Source organism: Desmodus rotundus, chromosome 3, assembly GCF_022682495.2.
Source record: "Desmodus rotundus isolate HL8 chromosome 3, HLdesRot8A.1, whole genome shotgun sequence".
Taxonomy (NCBI): Eukaryota; Metazoa; Chordata; class Mammalia; order Chiroptera; family Phyllostomidae; genus Desmodus; species Desmodus rotundus.
The window spans coordinates 62210188-62229477 of record NC_071389.1 but is presented as its reverse complement, the minus strand read 5'-3'; the positions used below and the strand labels follow the sequence as shown (position 1 = coordinate 62229477).

The following is a 19290-nucleotide window of genomic DNA, read 5'->3' as shown; positions in this document are numbered from 1 at the left end:
ATGAATTATATCACTTACTGTTGTTTAACAGCAGCTGTATTTTGGTGCCAGAGAATGATCAGTCAGCCTAGTGGAAAACAGAAGATAACTAGTTTCTATAAAGGATGTAAAGTGATATGGAACTGTTAGAGGTTTTTAAAGGCAAACTCCAAACCAGTGAGTGATGCCCCTGAACATACAGACCTGCACACTGGAGCCTTTTCACGTCCAACAGATCTGTGTGGCATTGACGTTCTCCATAGAACCAGGCTTCTCAATAGGGCCTGTGTTTTCTCATGATTTTAATAAATATATGCATGCATGTGTCCATACTTAAATATGTTTCCAAAAAAATTTTTTTAACTTGCTTATTTGTAACTCAACATGAGCATCAGATATCCTGTTTGTCTGGCCAAAATAATTTTTTAATTCTTTTCTCAAAATTACTTTTAATTATATTTTTAAGGTAACCTATTTGGTAATGTTATAATCAGCAGTGGTGATCTGCAGTGCTGTTAAGTTAAAGCAAAGTTACTATTCATAGAATTTTGCTTACTACATCTGGAGTCATTCAAATATGTGATGTAGTTAAGTAATATAAGTATAAATTTGTTTTTCCTTACTTTTTTCTCCTTTTAATGACATCCACAGGGTGATAAAGGACAAATAGGGCCCACAGGAGAAATTGGAAGCAGAGGTGCTCCTGGACAAATAGGGGAAAGTGGTCCTAAGGGTGCCAGAGGAACCAGAGGTGCTGTGGTTAGTATTTGATTTGTTTCCAGAACTAAGTTCACTGTGGATGGAAAAGAAATGTATCCATGTCCTTAAAGCATCGTCCCTTGATTAATTTCACAGGGAGAGCAACAGTTCCATTGAAAATAATTTACCTCCATGGGATGTGGAGGATTGTAAGCATTCCACAGTACTTAAATGGCTTAGTGGTTTCTGGACGTGAAAAAGGAAGGGAAAAACTTAAAATGGAAATAAAATATGAAATGAGGTTTAAAAATATCAGATTGAAACTCTCAACCTAAGTAGAAAAGTTTATATGCCTTGCACTGAAAACCAGGATTTAATATCTGTGTAAAACTGTGTTGTCATAGCTGAGTTTTGCTTTGAAATTAAGTTTACTTGAAAATGGGTTTTCTTTGTATGCTTGGACTCCATGGGCTTACCTAGAGAAAAATTTTCTAACTGTTGTGATACATCTCCATTACACCTAATAATAATTAATCTTTTGGATGAACTTCACATGATATTGAAAACAAGGATGGCATGATACTTTTCAACCTTTAATTGCAAGTCTGTATTGCTGATAGTCCAATATTGGGACTGTTCAGAAAGTCACAACACAAGAGATGCAAAATACTTGAGAGATTATCCAATTTAGTCTTTTCTTTGGGTCATGAGCTTGTTTACAAAATAGATGTGTATTTCTCAATCTCCATTTAAATGTCACAACTGCTAGACTTTTCATCAAGGCCTTCTGTAGAACATTGCATAATTCATCTGCTTCAAGAAGGTTTGTGCAGGGGGAGTGGTGGGGGGTAAATGCAGACAACTGTAATTGAACAACAATAAATAATTTTTTTAAAAAAGGAGGTTTGCCTTGGGCTCATTTTAAGTATTCTAACCCTTACTGCCATTTTGTTACTGCTCCAGGTCTTTTTTACTTTTGTGTGAATTACTAATATTTTTCTGCCTTTGAATTACGTATTCCAAGGCAGAAAAATATTAATAAACATAGGAATTAATTTATTCAAAGAGTATTACCCTCAAAGTATGCTTCTACTTTGGGATTTTCTGTATAAAGAATATTCACTTTTTAAATTTTGACACATTCCCAAACTACCTTCTGAAGAGGTTTCTCCAAATTTATACTTTCACCACCAATACTTCACATTCATCCTTTTAATGTTTGACAATTTGATAAACTAAAAAGTGTCTTGCATTATTTTCCTATTTACATTTCCCTGATTGCAGCTAAGTACAATAATGCACGTTTTTTTTCTTCTGGAAGTTGTCTATTCAGATGCACTGTACATGTTTTTCTATTAGGTTGTTGTCTTTTTCTTACTGATTTGCAGTAAGTCCTTATGTATTTTAGATATATTTTACTAAATATGCTGCAAAGTATGTTACAAATATATTTCCCCTTCTGTCATTTATCTTTTAATACTGCTTATGATATTTTTGCTGTACAAAAGGTTTTAATTTTCATGTAGTCAAATTTGTCAGTCTTTTCCTATACAGTTCTAGGTTTTATTCTGTTAGAATGCCTTCCCTACTTATTCTTACATATCCTCTCCTTCTAATATTTTTATAGCTTTATTTTACCCTTAATTTTTAAAAATATATGGAATTGATATTTGCTATGATATAATTGCAAAGGACTAATTTTCTTTTGTTCAAATTGGTAGTCAATTGTCTCAACACCATTTAATAAACAGTTTCCCTCTTTTCTGAAATGCTACCCTTGCCATAAACTAAACTCTCCAATATTCATTGGCCTGCTTTTATTCTATTTTCCTCTCTCAGTCCATTAGCCCATTGGAGAGAGGTGTCAATCCAACATTATTTAAGTTATTATACTGTTACAGTACCTGTTAGGAACCTGTCGAGATCTGTTAGGGAAAATACTCCATAATTTTCTGAAAAATTTGGCTCTTGCTATGATTTCCTCTTTCATATAAACTTTAGAATTAGCTCAAGTTCTTTAATGTTGAATCTTTCAGTAGGAAAGCACCATATGTCTTTCCATTACTCACATCTTATCTATCCTCCAATAAAGTTTTCTTATTTCCTCTCTGTCCTTACACATTTGTTATTAGATTGATTGTTAGTTTCTTAATGGATTTTATGACTTTTAATGTAATGCTTTTTCCATTACATCTTATTGGTGCTGTGTAAGAAATCTATCTTTATGTTTTGAATTTATATTAACTTTAATTAATTTAGGTGATTCGCATGGGTTCTTTAAATAAATAATCATATCATCTCCTCTTATTTATTATCCTGACTTATCACATTGATTAGAATTTGTGCTTAAATATTGATTAATATTTGGCTAGTCACAGACCCATTCTGTGCCTTCATTTACTCATCTTCTATTTATTTGGAGAGTCAGGTAGGAGAGTCGATATGGAAATTTTTGATATTATAAAAGCTAGCACATTTTTAGGATCATTGTTTTTGCTTTTTTAATTGAACCATCTTTCAGTAGTTTAAAGGCATTTACTGATTAGCCTTTAATTTATGTGGTTTATTCATATATAAAATATTAATAATAAAAAGAACCATAGGGTGATTGTTGAACACAAGTTTTTTACCATTTCTATTTTGACAAGTTTGACCAGAGCTAAAACTGTTGCCCAAAGCATCTGAAACTATGGATGAGTGCAGAGGTCCCCTCGTCCCATCGCAGCCACTTCAGAAGCTACCAGGCTTCACTCTCTATCTTCAGTGCTGCACATCACCACAAACTCTGAAAAATGCAAAGTACATTTCCAAGAATATACTAGAAACTTGTGGGATTCTGACAACTGAAAGCAATTCTCTTAATATGATTGAGGATGTTTATACCAGAAATAAGCCAAAGAGACATTATTTTGTGGGCGTTTTGTGGCTCAGAAGAAAAATAAAGCAAAAGATAGTGTTATTTTTTGTTTTCCCATTACAGACTAGGTAGAATTTTGTACCTTGAAAAATATCTAAATTTTAAATGATAGGGTACAGGTTTAATGATTTAAACAATTGTCTGTTTTCTAATATTACCTTTTATTTTAAGGGATACACAGGATTAATGGGACCTAAAGGAGAACCAGGAATTCCAGGATATAGAGTAAGCAACTCTAGTTGGAGATGAGAAAGCATATATTTAGATGAAAACATTTATATAAAGATGTTATCCCAAATTTGCAAATTAAGATCAAATATCCCTGATGAACCTTTTTAATATATGTAGGCCTCATCCCCCTAGAGAGTGAATCCTATTTTTCTTTCAAAATACTGCCCTGTCTAATGGTGTGGCCCTGCTAGTGTTAGGTAGAGTTGTACAAATAATAAGGAGAATGTCTACTCACCTGTCCTTTTGTTAGGGCCACCAAGGTCAACCAGGACTTTCTGGGTTGCCGGGACCTAAAGGAGAAAAGGTATGTGTGTGTGTGTGTGTATTGACTTTTTAATCCTAAAGTTAAACATTGAATTCGTGTGTTCTTTGTGAAAGTATGCACGCACACTTTTTCAAAGAATCAAAGAAGCACTTTTCAATTTGGAAAGAATTGCAAATTCTAGAAGAAAAAGAAATAACAAGAGGTGAATATTTCAGTAAATCATTAAAATGTCTTCCATACGTTTTTTTCAAGGTTGAGGTGAAATAATATATGTTAAAGTACTTTGTAATCTGTAAAGCTTTGTAAGAGTAAAATTGAGTACTTACTGAAAGAGATTGGGAGACTCCAGGTTAAATGACTAACCATAGTACATTTATAGTAAAATGTTTTACGAGTTAAGAATAACTATGACAGTACTCTTCTTGACTTGTAACATCATTGAAAAACTGACACTGAGAACATTCTTAAGCTGTTTTTTATGTGGTTAAAGCAGATTGACATTTCCAAGGAGAACCACACATGAATTACAACTGTATAGAAAATATTATATGCTGTCTTATAGGTAAAAGTTTTCTATTTTAAAAAGATAAAACCAGCCCTAGCTGGTGTTGCTCAGTGGATTGAGTGTCTGCCTGTGAACAAAAGGGTCACCGGTTTGATTCCTGGTCAGGGCACATGCCTGGGATGCAGACCAGGTCCCCAGTAGGAGGCACACAAGAGGCAACCACACACTGATGTTTCTCTCCATCTCTTTCTCCTTCCCTTCCCCTCTCTCTCTAAAAATAAATAAAATAAAATAAAAAGATAAAACCAGATCACATTTTTATAACATATTAGAAAAAAATAGTAGGCTGTATATTTTACAGGGTTTTTTTTATAATTTATTATCTTCATTATAGGGTTATCCAGGAGAAGACCACACACTCCTAGGACCACCAGGGCCTCGAGGTGAACCAGTAGGTCTTTTTCTAAAATTATTTTGGTGTTTCAAGATAAAATGCAATTACTATAATAGATTCACAACATCAGTCACATCCTTTCAAAGAGTTTTATTTTGTTTTGTAACATGATTTTTATAGGAGAGCAGTATTTTTGGTCACATAATCTAAATATGAAAGCTATTTATATCCAGGTCAAGTTCTTTGGTGTAATATATAAGTTTAATACATTGACTTTCTAAATCTAACTTTCAGCATTAAATGCATGATAACACCTTTTATAGAGATTGTTTAAAAATTACATACTGTAACCCTGACTTGTGTGGCTCACTTGGCTGGGCATAGTCCCACAAAGTGAAAAGCTGCCAGCTCAATTTCCGGTCAGGGCACATGCCCAGGTTGCGGGTTGGTCCCAGGTTGTGACACATTCCAGAGGCAGTAGATCGATGTTTCCCTCTCACATCGATGTTTGTCTCCCTCTCTTTCTCCCTCACTTCCCCTCTTTCTAAAAAACAATAATAAAATTTTAAAAACTTGTATACTCTAGAAGTTTTAGGGTAGATATTTGTTTAATCAACAAATGCAGACTTATTTCTGAAATATTTTTTAAATCTGATTTGTATCCTTTTTTATAGTAGTTTACACCAGCAAATAATTTCAAGACTCATCTGACCAGTTGTTAGAAGTCATACCTTTTAAGGATCACTGCTCTACAGTTTCCTAATTAAGCATTTTAAGGGCTAACTGTCCATGGTTTTTGAAAAGTAGCTGTTGCAGTAAATTAAATGAGTAAAATAAAAATGCTTAGTTGACAGAAATAAATATAATTGGTTAAAAGGATAAAAGAATTCTAAGGCAGAAAGATCAGATTATAGAGTTACTCCTGGTATTTTGAACTGACTCTTTGGAAATGGTTGAAGGTTATACAATGTTTTAAAAAATAGGAAAGATCTAGAATTTTTCTGATTAAATCAAGCTATCTCCTATACCTAGAGGCAAACTTATCTTTAAGCATATATAAGATTCTTTATTTAAAATGTTCTAGCCTCTTTAAACCTCTGAGGGGGGGAATATGGAAATAATGCAAAAATGTAAAAGCAAATGGAAAAATATGTGCAAATGGAGTATAGTAGTACTTCTTTTTCCTGAATTCAAGTATGCTAGGATAAGAATGTCACTGAAATTTAATAAATGTTTTAAAAATCTAACATAACAATGGTGATTTTCACTAGTAGACATGGGACAGGAGGGCAACTTTAACAATATCCTACGTAATTAAAGCAGAGTCAGAGATCATTGTTTTTACATTATATCTGGTATCTTGATTACTTACAAAGGAATAAATTAAAATTTATCAAATAATGGCTTATAATAAGTTTTACGGTCTTCCCAACCAATTTCCATGTGAGTTTCTTTTCAAACAGTAGTTCTGGTATGTGATAATTGCTTTTTTTCAAGTGTATTTTAGACTGGATCATTTGAACAGCTTATCATAGCAAAAACTTCATATTAGAAATCTTTACAAAAGTGAGAAGTATGAGTTTATTAGATTAGTTTCCACCTTAAGTATTAAAATTAGTAAGTGTAGTGTTTATTAGGTTAATTTATCTCAAAATTTTAAAATTTCATAGATTAAAGAATAAACAAAGGAATTTCTGATTAAGAACTCATGCACACCTATGCTCATAGCAGCGCTATTTACGCTAACCAAGTGCTGGGAATAGCCTAAGTGCCCATTAGTAAATGAGTGGATAAAAAACTGGTACATTCACATGATGGAATACTACGCAGCAGAAAGAAAGAAGGAATACCTACCTTTTGGGACAGCATGGATGAAACTGGGGAATATTATGCTAAGTGAAATAAGCCAGTCAGTGACAGAGAAATACCATATGATCTCACCTATAAGAAGAATCTAATGAACAAAATAAACTAATGAACAAAATAGAACCACAGGCATGGAAACATGGGACAGACTGAAAGTGACCAGAGGGAAGCGGGGAGGGGGTTAATGGTGGAAAGAGGGGGAAGGGACTAGACAAAGAACATGTATGAATGGCCTGTGGACATGGACAACAGTGTGTGAATTGACTGTGGAAGTCGGGGATGAGATGGGTGGAAGAGGGCAAAGGGGGAAACATTGAGACAACTGTAACAGAATAACAATAAAAAATGATTAAAAAATGAAGCAGGATCAGCTATTAGATACTTTTAAAAGATCATTAAATATAATTTTTTCTAATTGCTGGAATTAAGTGGCTGAGTGGTCCTGCTTAAATCTTTTTCAATCATCTTGATGTTAAGTAAAAGTGAACTAATTAGTTGATGTCAGCTAATTTTGACATCATGTATAACATGCTTTATTCACCTGAAAATTTATATTTTTCCATAATCTAATGTCATTTATGTAAGTTAAATACCATCTTGAGGTACATTTCATTTTTATTGAACTTATTGGGATGATGCTGGTTAATAAAAATATACAGGTTTCAGGTGCACAGTTCTATAACACATCATCTGTACATTGCCCTGTGAGCTCACCACCCAAAGCCAAGTCTTCTGCTGTTACCATTTCTGAAAGTTTGTATTTAATTGTACTTCACTTCTTTAATAGTTTCCCTAGCAGACTCATGAGAATCTCTTTAAATAATTAAATGCTTATGATGTTCTTGATGTCATTGAGATTCACTCCTTTGAGATTATTTAATAGAACTTAATAAATTTATTATACATTTGGTTTCATATTTTTAGAAAATAATCCACACTAATGGTATCATCTGCATTTACATATTTTCAGATCCAGCTGTGAAATTGATTGTTTTTGCATGTGGTCTCTGTAGGGTCCAATGGGGGAACAAGGAGAGAGAGGAGAGCCTGGAGCAGAGGGATATAAGGTAATTACTCCAAGTTTGAATAGGGTTCTCTGTTGATCTGCTCAGTTTCAAATGAAAGTGACTGTCATTGAGATAATTAGTAATGTCTTATGTTTTTGATCCTGGAAGAAGTCTATCTCCTTGTACTTTCTGTTCCTTCATTCTAGAATCATCTTCATATCCTCCCATTACTGCTTTCTTTTAGATGTCAGCTGAAATGTTACTTTTTGAGAGACCTCTCACTGCTGTTTCTATCCATCACTATACCGTATTACTCAATTGCCCTTCATGATACTTAATACTATCTATAATATCTTACTTTACACATTTTTTTGTTTATTGTTCAATTTCTACCTCCAAAATTTAGGATCCAAGAGAATAAGACTCGTGCCTGTCTTTTACATTATTATATCCCCAGTTTATAGAACGCAAAGTCCCTGGTAAGTAGCAGGAATTCAGTAAGGAGCTGTCGGATGGATGAACGTCATGTTCTCAAGCCTTATGTCAATTCTTACCTTCATCCACTCTTAGAAAGACTTTCTTAGACCAACTCCAACTTCATTAGCCATAATTAGACTATGTGTGGCATTTATTGTGGCATTTTTTATTAGCACAGTTGTTTTGAGGTTATTCTGTATTCCTGCCTTTTATCTCTTCCCTTTCTGTCTTCAACGTCAGTTCCTAAACAAAATCTGCTCTTTTCTTATGCTTCCTGTCATATTTCTTTGCTTACAATGTACTCTGCCTGTTTACATTATTATATAATCTTTACTTATGTAAGTACTATCTAGTTTTTATAATCTAGTTCAAACTACCTTTTCCCCTGACCCACTCTAACAGCAATCTTTCCCTCTTCTCTGATCTTATAATATTTATTGTTTATAGGAGTTATTTAACACAAAAAATTTTACCATCTTCCATTGCTAATTATTTTTTACTTGCAGGTATTTTAGCTTTCTGGTTTTGAAAATGACTTCTTTTTTTCTTGTACAATGTCTGTTTCTTGTCCTAAGCCTGTAAATAATAGTATATCTATATCATATGTATATAAACATAATTCATTTTAAATAATGAATTGAGGGGCTATTTGATCCAACATACCATGCTTTCATGTAAAATTTCTGTGATCTTGTCTGAAATGAAGACTTAGAGAGCCAGATTGAATGGATAGCTAGTAGGTAAATAACCTTATTAATAAACTGATTTTCTCAAGCCTGAAATCTGAAAAATCAACTTTTACTTCCTCAAACTCTCCTTGAAGCAAATGTTGAAGGTGGCCCCAAATGTTAGTGCAGTTGTTGTGATGGCCGTCTTCTGTTTCCAGTTTATACAACATTTATATCTACAAGTGTTTCCTAATCCAAGGAATCCAGTGGATTTACTTAAAATTAGCTTTTCTTTGGGTTAGAATGCCAACCCACTGCTTCCAGCGTAATTTGAGAAGCTTCTTAAACTTCCTTAGCTTTTTCTGTGACTTCTACACATTGTCAGAAAAGGCAGATTCTTGCAATATCTTCTTTTGGCCTCTACTATTAGGTAGCTAAAGCAGCATATTTACTGTCAAACAGTTAACTATTTTTTTTATTTTATTGATTATGCTGTTACTGTTGTCCCATTTTCTCCCCTTTTTTTCCTCTGCCCTTCATCCTTCTCCCACCCACATTCCCTCCGCCCTTAGTTCATATCTCTGGGTCGTACATATAAGTTCTTTGGCTTCTCCATTTCATATACTATTCTTAACCTCCCCTGTCTATTTTGTACCTACCATTTATGCTTCTTATTCCCTGTACCTTTTCCCCCATTCTTTCCCCTCCCCCTCTCCACTGATAACCCTCCATGTGATCTCCATTTCTGTGATTCTGTTCCTGTTCTAGTTGTTTCCTTCGTTTGTTTTTGGTTTTATTCTTAGATTCAGTTGTTGATAGTTGTGAGTTTGTTGTCATTTGGCTGTTCATATTTTTGATCATCTTCTTTTTCTTATATAAGTCCCAGTTAACTATTCTATTGGAAGAAGAAAAGAGTCTCTTCACTGGCCAGCAGAAGAAAAACCCTGGCCCCATTATTGTGGATAGGCATACATTCTTCAGAAATACTTCATCAGAGGAAAGCTCTTCCCTACATGCACTTTGGAATCTACTCTCTTTCCTCATTCAAAAACACTCCTGATGAAGTTTTCAATTGTGCGTGTTTCATGTACTGGTTTGACCCCTCAACTTTCTCTCTGTCCTTTTCTGTGCTTCTGTCTTATTCTGTCCTTAGGCTTTAAGGCTCATTTCACCATTTGTTGATGGTTCTATTCTTAACAGTCATCTCATGCCAGACAACCACAATAATTTTGTTGCTTAGAAATATGAAAACCATGAATATTCACACTTGTTTCCCACCAAGTTTTCCCAAGGACAAGCTTGATTCACATAGGGGAAAGATGCTTTATTTAGAGTTACATTATTCTGTTGTAGCCTCAGGTTATATTTTTAAATATTTGCTTTTCTTTTTTTTAGAGACGTTTATTTTATTTTTTATTAATTTTTTTATTTTTATTAAATTTATTAGGGTGACGGTTACTAAGATCATATAGGTTTCACGTGTACATTTCTACGATATCATTTCTATGATAATCTGTATATTGCACTGCGTGCCCACCACCCAAAGTCAAATCATCTTCCATCACCTTACATTTGTTCCCCTTTACTCCTTACTGTCCCCACCCCCTTCTCTCTGGTAATCACCATGCTATTGTCTGTGTCTATGAGTTTCAGTTTTATATCACACATATGAGTGAAATCATATGGTTTATCTTTTCTGACTGAATTATTTCACTTAGCATGATATTCTCAAGGTCCACTCATGTCACAAATGGCAGTATTTCATCTTTTCCTATGGCTGAGTAGTATTCCATAGTACAGTGATACCTCACTACTCGTCGTTAATTTGTTCTGGAACTCATGATGAGTGCCGAAGCCAATGAGTACCGAGCAAGTGACAAGTGATGAAGCATTTTCTCTTGCAGGGCGGCATCATGATTCATACAAGTCCTAGCAAGTGTGATGAGTCCCGAGCAAGCGCTGAGTGCTGAAACATTTTTTCCTCATCACAATTTGATGAGTACAGGGTTTACCAAGTTCTGAAGCCAGTGAACACCAAAGTATGACGATATATATGTGCCAGATCTTCTTTATCCAGTCATCTATCGGAGGACACTGTGGTTGTTTCCTTGTCTTGGTCACTGTGAATATTAGCTCAGTGAGCATAGAGGGTGCATATATCTTTGTCAATAAATGTTTTCAAATTTTCCGGGTAGATACTTGCTGTGTCATATGGTAATTCTACTCTTACTTTTTGAGGAACTGCCATACTGGTTTCCACAGTGGCTGCACTAGTTTACATCCCACCAGGATGAATGAGGGTTTCTTTTTCTCCACATCCTCTCTAACACATGTTATTTCAGGTGTGAGGTGTTATTGTAGTTTTGATTTGCATTTCCCTAATAGCTAGTGAAGTTGAGCATCTTTTAATATGTCTGTCGGCCATCTGTATGTCTTCTTGGGAGAAGTGTCTGTTCAGGTCCCCTGCCTGTTATTTAATTGGATTGTTTGTTTGTTTAGTGTTAAGATGTATGAGTTCTTTATATATTTTAAATATTAACCTCTTCTTGGAGCTGTTGTTTGCAAATATCGTCTCCCATTCCTTTGGTTGACTTTTTGTTTTGCTGCCAGTTTTTTTTGCTGTACAGAAGCTTTTAAGTTTGATATCATCCCATTCATTTATTTTTGCTTTCACTTTCCTTGCCTTTGGGGTCAAATTCATAAAATGTTCTTTACAACCAAGGTCCACAAGTTTAACACCTATGTTTCCTACTATGTAATTTATTGTATTAAATCTTATATTTAGGTCTTTGATTCATTTTGATTTTTGTACAAGGGGACAAACTGTAATCCAGTTTCATTCTTTTGCATGTGGCTTTCCAATTTTTCCAGCGCAATTTATTGAATACGTTTTCTTTTCTCCATCGTGTATTTTTGGCTCCTTTGACAGAAATTACATATGGTTTTGTTTCTGGGCACTCACATCTGTTCCATTGGTCTGTGTGTCTGTATTTCTGCCAATACTATGGTGTTTTTTTAAATTTTATTTTATGGATTATGCTATTACAGTTGTCCTGATTTCTCCTCCTTTGTCCCCCTCCACCCAGCATCCTCCGTTCCCTCGGGCCATCCCCACACCATTGTTCGTGTCCATGGGTCATGTGTGTAAGTTCTTTGGCTACTCCATTTCCTATACTGTATGTTACATCCCCATGGCTATTCTGTGACTACCCATTCGTACTTCTTCACCCATTCTCTCCCACACACCCCTCCCATCCAACAACCATCAAAATGCTCTCCATATCCATGATTCTGTCTCTGTTCTTCTTGATTGCTTAGTTTGTTTTTTTAGATTGAGTTGTTGATAGATTTGTAATTTTGCCATTTTATTTTTCATAGTTTTGATCTTCTTTTTCTTAGATAAGTCCCTTTAACATTTCATATAATAATGGTTTTTTGATGATGAACTCCCTTATTTTTTCTTGTCTGGGAAGCTCTTTATCTGCCCTTCAATTCTAAATGATAGCTTTGCTGGGTAGAGCAATCTTGGCTATAGGTCCCTGCTTTTCATGATTTTTGAATATTTCTTGCCAATCCCTTATAGCCTGCAAAGTTTCTTTTGAGAAGTCAGCTGATAGTCTTATGGGAACACCCATCATCTCTGACTGGATCTTTTTTATCTGTTGAGGTCCTCACTAAGTTCCTTGATCATTGTTATAACCAGCATTTTGCACTCTGCATCTCATAGATTGCTTATCTCCAATTTGTTTAGTTCTTTTTCTGCAGTTTTGATCTGTTCTTTCATTGGACCATGTTTCTTTGTCTCCTTGTTTTGGCAGCTTCCCTGTGTTTGTTTCTATGTGTTAGGTAGAGCTGCTTTGACTCTGTCTCTTGGTAGTGTGGCCTAATGTAGTAGGGTCCAGTGGCACAGCCTCCCCTTTCACCCAAGCTAGATACTTGAATTGTGCCCTTCATGTGGGCTGAGTACATCCTCCTCTTGTATTGAGCCTTGGTTGCTATTGGAAGGTCAATGGGAGGGTTTTACCCAGGCCAGTCAGCTGCAAGGACTTGCTATGACCACTGACCACCAACATCCACTCCGCATGGATGATCAGCTATGCAGGGGCAGGGTGGTGGTGCTCCAAAGTAGTCTGTAGCTGTCCACAGGGTGTGCTGGCTCTGGGGTTTCCCAGGTGGTGCAGGCCAAGATCAGCCCCTACCTATGTTTTCCCCGGGGCCATCCTGCCTGAGCTGTAAAGCCATATGAGCACAAGTAGTAGATGTCTGCTACTTGTGCTGGCCTTGGAGATTCCCAGGTGAAGCCAAGCTGCAAATCTGGGCTAGCTCCTGCTAGTGCTAGGCCTGAGGCTCACTGAAGCCAGGTGTTGCTTGTTTGAGAGGATTTAGGAAGTTGTGAAGCATGAGCCAAGACCCAACGTTCATATGGAAAAGCAAGTTGGGTGGGCCCATAAATTGGGTTGGGCAGAATCTCTGGGATATCTATCTAAGGCAGGTCAAACAGTATTAGCCAGGCTGATGGAGTCTCAGATATTGCACCAGCTTGCCAGCTCTGTGGAGGAAGGGTTTAGCAAAGGAACAATGGCCTCTGCTCTCCTTGATGCCACACACCTCAGTTTCTCCCTGTGTACCACTGGTGCCCTTCAAGCGGCTGCCCTGGTGCTTGAGCTTAGAGGGAGGGAGACTGAGTGGGTAAGACAGTGTGTGGTTTCTTTAAGAGGAACTTCTTGTAGCTCCAGCAATTTCTTCCACTCACTCAAACCCCCCTGGTTTTAGCAGCCAGAAGTTATGGGAACTTATCTTCCTGGCACCGGAACCCTGGGCTGGGGGCCTGGTGTGGAGCTCAGACTCCTCGCTCCTGAGATATCCCTCCTGAATTTTTATCCACCACACGTGGGGGAGGGAACAGTACATTCCATGTCTGTACCCCTCCTACCTGTTTGGGTGGATATGGTTTCTTTAATTCTGTAGTTGTCAGACTTCCATTCAACTTGATTTCTGACAGCTCTGAGGGTTGGTTGTTCTATATTTTAGTTGTAATTTTGATGTGGTTGTGCAAAGAGGCAAGACATGTCTCCCTATACCGCCATCTTGACCAGAAGTCTCCACCATGCTGTTTTGATTGTCATAGCTCTGTAGTATAATTTGAGCTCAGGTAGTCTGATACCTCCATCTTCATTCTTTTGTCTCAGGATTGCTTTGGCTATTTGGGTCTTTTATGATTCCATACAAATCTGATGATTTTTTCATTCTAGTTCTTTAAAAAATGATATTGGGATTTTTATGTTGATTGCATTAAATCTGTATACTGCTTTGGTTAATATGGTCTTTTTAACCATGTTGATTCTTCCTATCCATGAATACAGAATATCTTTCCATTTCATTTTATGTTTTTCAATCCCTTTAGTTAATGCTTTGTAGTTTTCAATGTATAGATCTTTCACATCCTTTGTTAAGTTTATTCATAGGTATTTTATTCTTTTCGTTGCAATTGCAAAAGGAATTGTTTTTTTCATTTCTTTTTCTGAAATTTCATTTTAGTATCCAGGAAAGCCGTGGGTTTTTGTATATTGATTTTGTATCCTGCAACAAGTATTTGTTTATTGTTTCTATAGTTTTTTGGTGGAGTCTTTAGGGTTTTCTCTATACAGAATCATATCACCTGCAAAAAGTGACACTTTCAGTTCTTTATTCCCAATTCAGATGCCTTTTATTTCTCTTGCCTGATTCCTCTGGCTAGGACTTTCAGAACTATGTTGAATAAGAATGTTGAGAGGGGGCATTCTCATCCTATTCCTGATTTTAGAGGAAAAGCTTTCAGTTTTTCACCATTGGGTATGATATTAGCTGAGGGTATGTCATATATGGCCTTTATTTAGGTAATTTCCTTCTACACCCATTTTATTGGGTGTTTTAATCATAAATGGATGTTGTATCTTATAAAATGTTTTTTCTGCATCTATTGATAAGATTATATGATTTTTGACCATTGTTTTGTTAATGTGGTATATTACATCGAACAATTTGTGTATGTCAAACCAACCTTGTACACCTAGAATGAATGCCACTTGATAGTGACATTATTTTTTAATGTATTGTATTTGATTTGTTAGTACTTTGTTTAAGATTTTTGCATCTGTATTCATCAGAGATATTGGTCTGTAGTTTTCTTTTTTTTTTTTTCCTCATGTTATGTATTCCAGGTTTTGGTACCAGGGTTATGTTGGCCTCATAAAATGTGTTAGGAAGTATAGCCTTATATTCAATTTTTTGGAAGAGTTTGAGGACAGGTATCAAATTTTCTTTAATCTTTGGTAGAATCAAGTAGCAAAGCCTTCTGGTCCTGGATTTTTATTTTTTGGAGGTTTTTGATGGTTCTTTCAATTTTCTCACTGTTGATCAGTCTAGATTTTCCAATTTTTCATGATACAGTCCAGGAAGTTTATATATTTCTAGGAACTTATCCCTTTTTTTTAGGTTAATTGGTGGCATATAGTCTTTCATAGTATTCTAGTATGATCCTTTGTATATATGTGATGTTGGCAGTAACTTCTCTTTCATTTCTGATTTTTAAAATATTTTTCCTTTATTTCCTCAGTGAGTCTATCCAGGGGTTTGTCAATTTTATTAATCTTTTCAGGAACCAGCTCTTTTTGTTCTTTTTGTTCTCTATTTCATTCAATTCTGCTCTAATTTTTATTATTTCCTTACTTCTACTGACATTCAGTTGCATTTATTCTTCTTTTTCTAGTTTTTAAAGATGTAATGTTAGGTTGTTTACTTGGGATTCCTCTTGTTTCTTTAGATAGGCCTGTAATGATATAAACTTCCCTCTTGTTACTGCTTTTGCTGCATCCCAGAAGTTTTGATACGTCATTTTGTCATTCTCATTGTCAGGCTCGTGTCTTTATATATCTTGTGACCTCACCTTTTATTTCTTCTTTGGCCCCATCACTTTTTAGTAGTATGTTGTTTAATCACCACATATTTGTGTGATTCTTTACTTCCTTCTTGCGGTTGATTTCTAATTTCTAAGAATTGGGGTCAGAGAATATGCTTGGTCTGATTTCAGTCTTCTTGAATTTGTTGAGGTTAGTTTTGTGACCCAACTTCTGGCCTACCCTTAAAAATGTCCCATGTGCTCTGAAGAAGAATGTATAATCTGATCTTCTGGGATGAAAGGCTCAGTAAATGTCATTTATTTCCATTTGATTTGATGTGTCATTTAAGGCCAATATTTCTTTATTGATTTTCTGTTTGGATGACCTGTCTAGAGCTGTAAATGGAGTATTAAGGTCCCCAACTATGATCGTTTTGGGGTGGGTTTTTTTTTGTCAGTTTCTCCCTTTAGTTCTGTTAGTAGCTGCTTTACATATTTCGATGCTCCTGATTGGGTACATATATATTGAGAAGTGTTACATGTTCCTGATGTAGTATCTCCTTTATCACTATAAAATGTCCATCTTTGTCTCTAGTTACCTTTGTTACCTTGAAATCCATTTTTTCAGATAGAAGTATGGCTACACCTACTTTCTTTGCGGATGCTATTGGCTTGAAGAATCATTTTCCACCCTTTCACTTTGAGTCTATCCTTGTCTTTGCAGCTTAGATGTGTCTCTGGAAGGCAGCATATGGTTGGGTTTTGTTTTTTGATCCAGTCTGTAACTCTGTGCCTTTTATTGGTGAATTCAGTCCATTTACATTTAGGGTAATTATTGATGTATGAGGATTTTCTATAGCCATTTTATCTTTTGTTTCCTGGTAGCTCAGTGCCTCCATTGGTTCTTTTCCTCCTTTTTCAGTCTGTTGTTTTTGTTTTGTGGTATTCCATACCTCTTTCCTGTTTTGTTTTGTTTTGTTTTGTTTTTAAGTTAGGTGTCTCAGTTTTAAGGGTTTGGTTTGTGGTTACCTTTAGGTTTATTTATTTTTTTTTAATTTTCATGTATAAAGTAGTCCTTTTTCTTTTTAGTGTGTCTGATCTCCATTCTCTTTTGCAAATTCATACCTTTACTCCCTCCCCTTTTATGTTTTTGTTGTCAAAAATTATCCCTTTTTATGCTGTAAGTTTGTTGGTGGTCTTACTCATAGTTTTGTAACCATCTTTCTTTGTTTCAGGTAGAAGAACCCCTTGAGTACTTTCTGTACTAGAGGTCTTCTGGTGATAAATTCTTTCAGCTTGTGGATGTCTGGAAGTCTTTATTTCTCTTTCATATTTAAAGTATAACTTTGCCGGATACATTATTCTTGGCTGATAATTTCTTTCAGTAGTTTAAATATTTGGGTCCCCTCTCTTAGAGCTTATAGAGTGTCTACTTAGAAGTCTCATAATAACCTAATGGGCTTTCCTTTATAGGTTACTTTCTTTTTTTTCTCTAACAGTATAACCATGAGTTTACAGTAAGAGTTCTTCCTCTGTTATTAATTTTGACAGTTTTAACACAATGTGCCTTGGAGAAGGCCTTTTTGGATTGAGGTAATTAGGCATTCTGTTTACTTCTTGAATTCAAGGACCTAGCTCTTTCCATAGATTTGAGGAGTTCTTGTCAACTATTTGTTTGAATATAGGCTCTCTGTTCCCTTATCCCTCTCTTCTTCTTCTATATGTATTATTCTTTTACTGATGGGGTCAGATAGTTCTCAGAGAGTTTGTTCATTTTTTTATGCTCAAGTCTCTCTTCCTCCCTCAGCATCATTTCTAGATTTCTATCTTCAATATCACTAATTCTGTCCTCCATCTGGTCTGCTCTATTTCCTACGCATGCTAGTCCAATCTTGATCCCTTTTATTGAGTTTTTTTTTTTTATCTCCAGAATATCTGTTTTGTTCTTTTTTAATGTTTCAATCTCTTTGGTGAAGAGATTGTTTGTCAAACAAACTCATTTTGTTTGTTGATTTGTTTTCTGAGCACATTATACTGCTTATCTATTTTCTTATAGTTACTTGAATTTTTTCAGACCTGCAATCTTGAATTCTCTGTCATTTAAGTCACATATTTCCATGTCTTTAAGTTTGTTTTCTGGAAGTTTTTCATTTCCTTTCTGAGCAGTCTCACTATCTTGGTTATTCATGGTATTTCATAGACACCCTTCTCTGTCTAGGCATCTATGTATGAGGGGCACTTCTCTGACTGATACAAACAATTCTATTTCTTACCAGTAGGTGGCACTGAATCACAAATTTTTTAGGTCTCGCAATTGTCTGGCTTTTCAGGTCTCTGCAGGGTGGTGGAAAATGAGAGGTGGGTGCCTCCCTGTGATCCAGTTGCCCCAGTCCCAGGGAACAACACAACTGGAGAATGTGGTGGGTGACCAGGCTCCAAACCCATGAAATCCCAGTGCTCTTCCCTGCAGCCAGGCACTGCTGTCAGTGTAACTGCAATGTGTGGGGGTTCGAGGCCTGGGCAACCCCGTTGCCTTCTAAGTAGCTTTGCCCTCCTGATAATGGTGACATCAGACCTCCATGGAGTACCCCCTGCACCTCAGGATCAATCACAGAGTATACACTTTACTTAGGGAAAAAGTGAATCTTTAGTACCAGTTCTTGGGTTTGCAGATAATGTGCTCTGCAGTCTGACCTTAAGTGTGAAGGGAGGCAATCTCTGGGAGGTTAAGGGGCAGCCAGGCTCTGTGGCTGTGTTTCACTGTCTGAAATGCTGACCACCAGTCAACCACAGCCACACCTCTGTGCTACGTCTCTGTCCAGTCTCTGTCCAGGTCGTTGGACTCAGCTGCAGCTCGTACAGCCCACTCCTGCAGGAATGCCCACCAAATCTCTTTGCTCCTCCCAGGTGAAGGGAGTGTCAGCCACAACCTGATTCCTCCCCTCTCTGGGCTGAGCGGCACCATGAGCTCCAGCCTATAGGGCTGTGTCCCCGGCTTAGCTCAGTGATTCTCCTTCTCACCTTCCCGGTTAGCTCCCACTTGCCCACCTTTAGATGTTCCAATGCACAGGTCTCTCAGGTGTGTTGTGCATTGAGCAGGGAATCCTTTGCTGAAGTATATAGCTGTTCAAATTGTCAAAACTTCAAGGGGAGAGACCAAGGGGATCTCTTACGCTGCCATTCCTCTGTCACGCTCTGCTTTTCTGTATGTTGTATATACATTCATTTCAATCCAGTAAACTGTGAGCATTATCACTAAGCTTTTTTATTGGGCTAAAATATATATAAAATTTACCATTTTAACCATTTTAAAGTGTACAATTTAGAGACAGGTAGTACATTTATAATATTGTGCAGGTATCACACACTACTTCATTCCTGAACATTTTCATTACCCTGAAAAGG

At 36.1% G+C, this 19290-nt stretch overlaps 1 protein-coding gene across 1 annotated transcript in view; it reads left to right on the top strand.

Annotated features, from left to right (window-relative positions):
- The window catches only part of COL24A1 (collagen type XXIV alpha 1 chain), a 307987-nt gene that overhangs the window by 224808 nt on the left and 63889 nt on the right, over positions 1–19290 (top strand). Inside the window, exons 38-42 of the mRNA XM_024565351.4 lie at positions 631–738; positions 3767–3820; positions 4077–4130; positions 4991–5047; positions 7870–7923. Coding sequence (XP_024421119.2) covers positions 631–738; positions 3767–3820; positions 4077–4130; positions 4991–5047; positions 7870–7923 — 327 coding nt within the window. The remainder of the gene's footprint in view (positions 1–630; positions 739–3766; positions 3821–4076; positions 4131–4990; positions 5048–7869; positions 7924–19290) is intronic.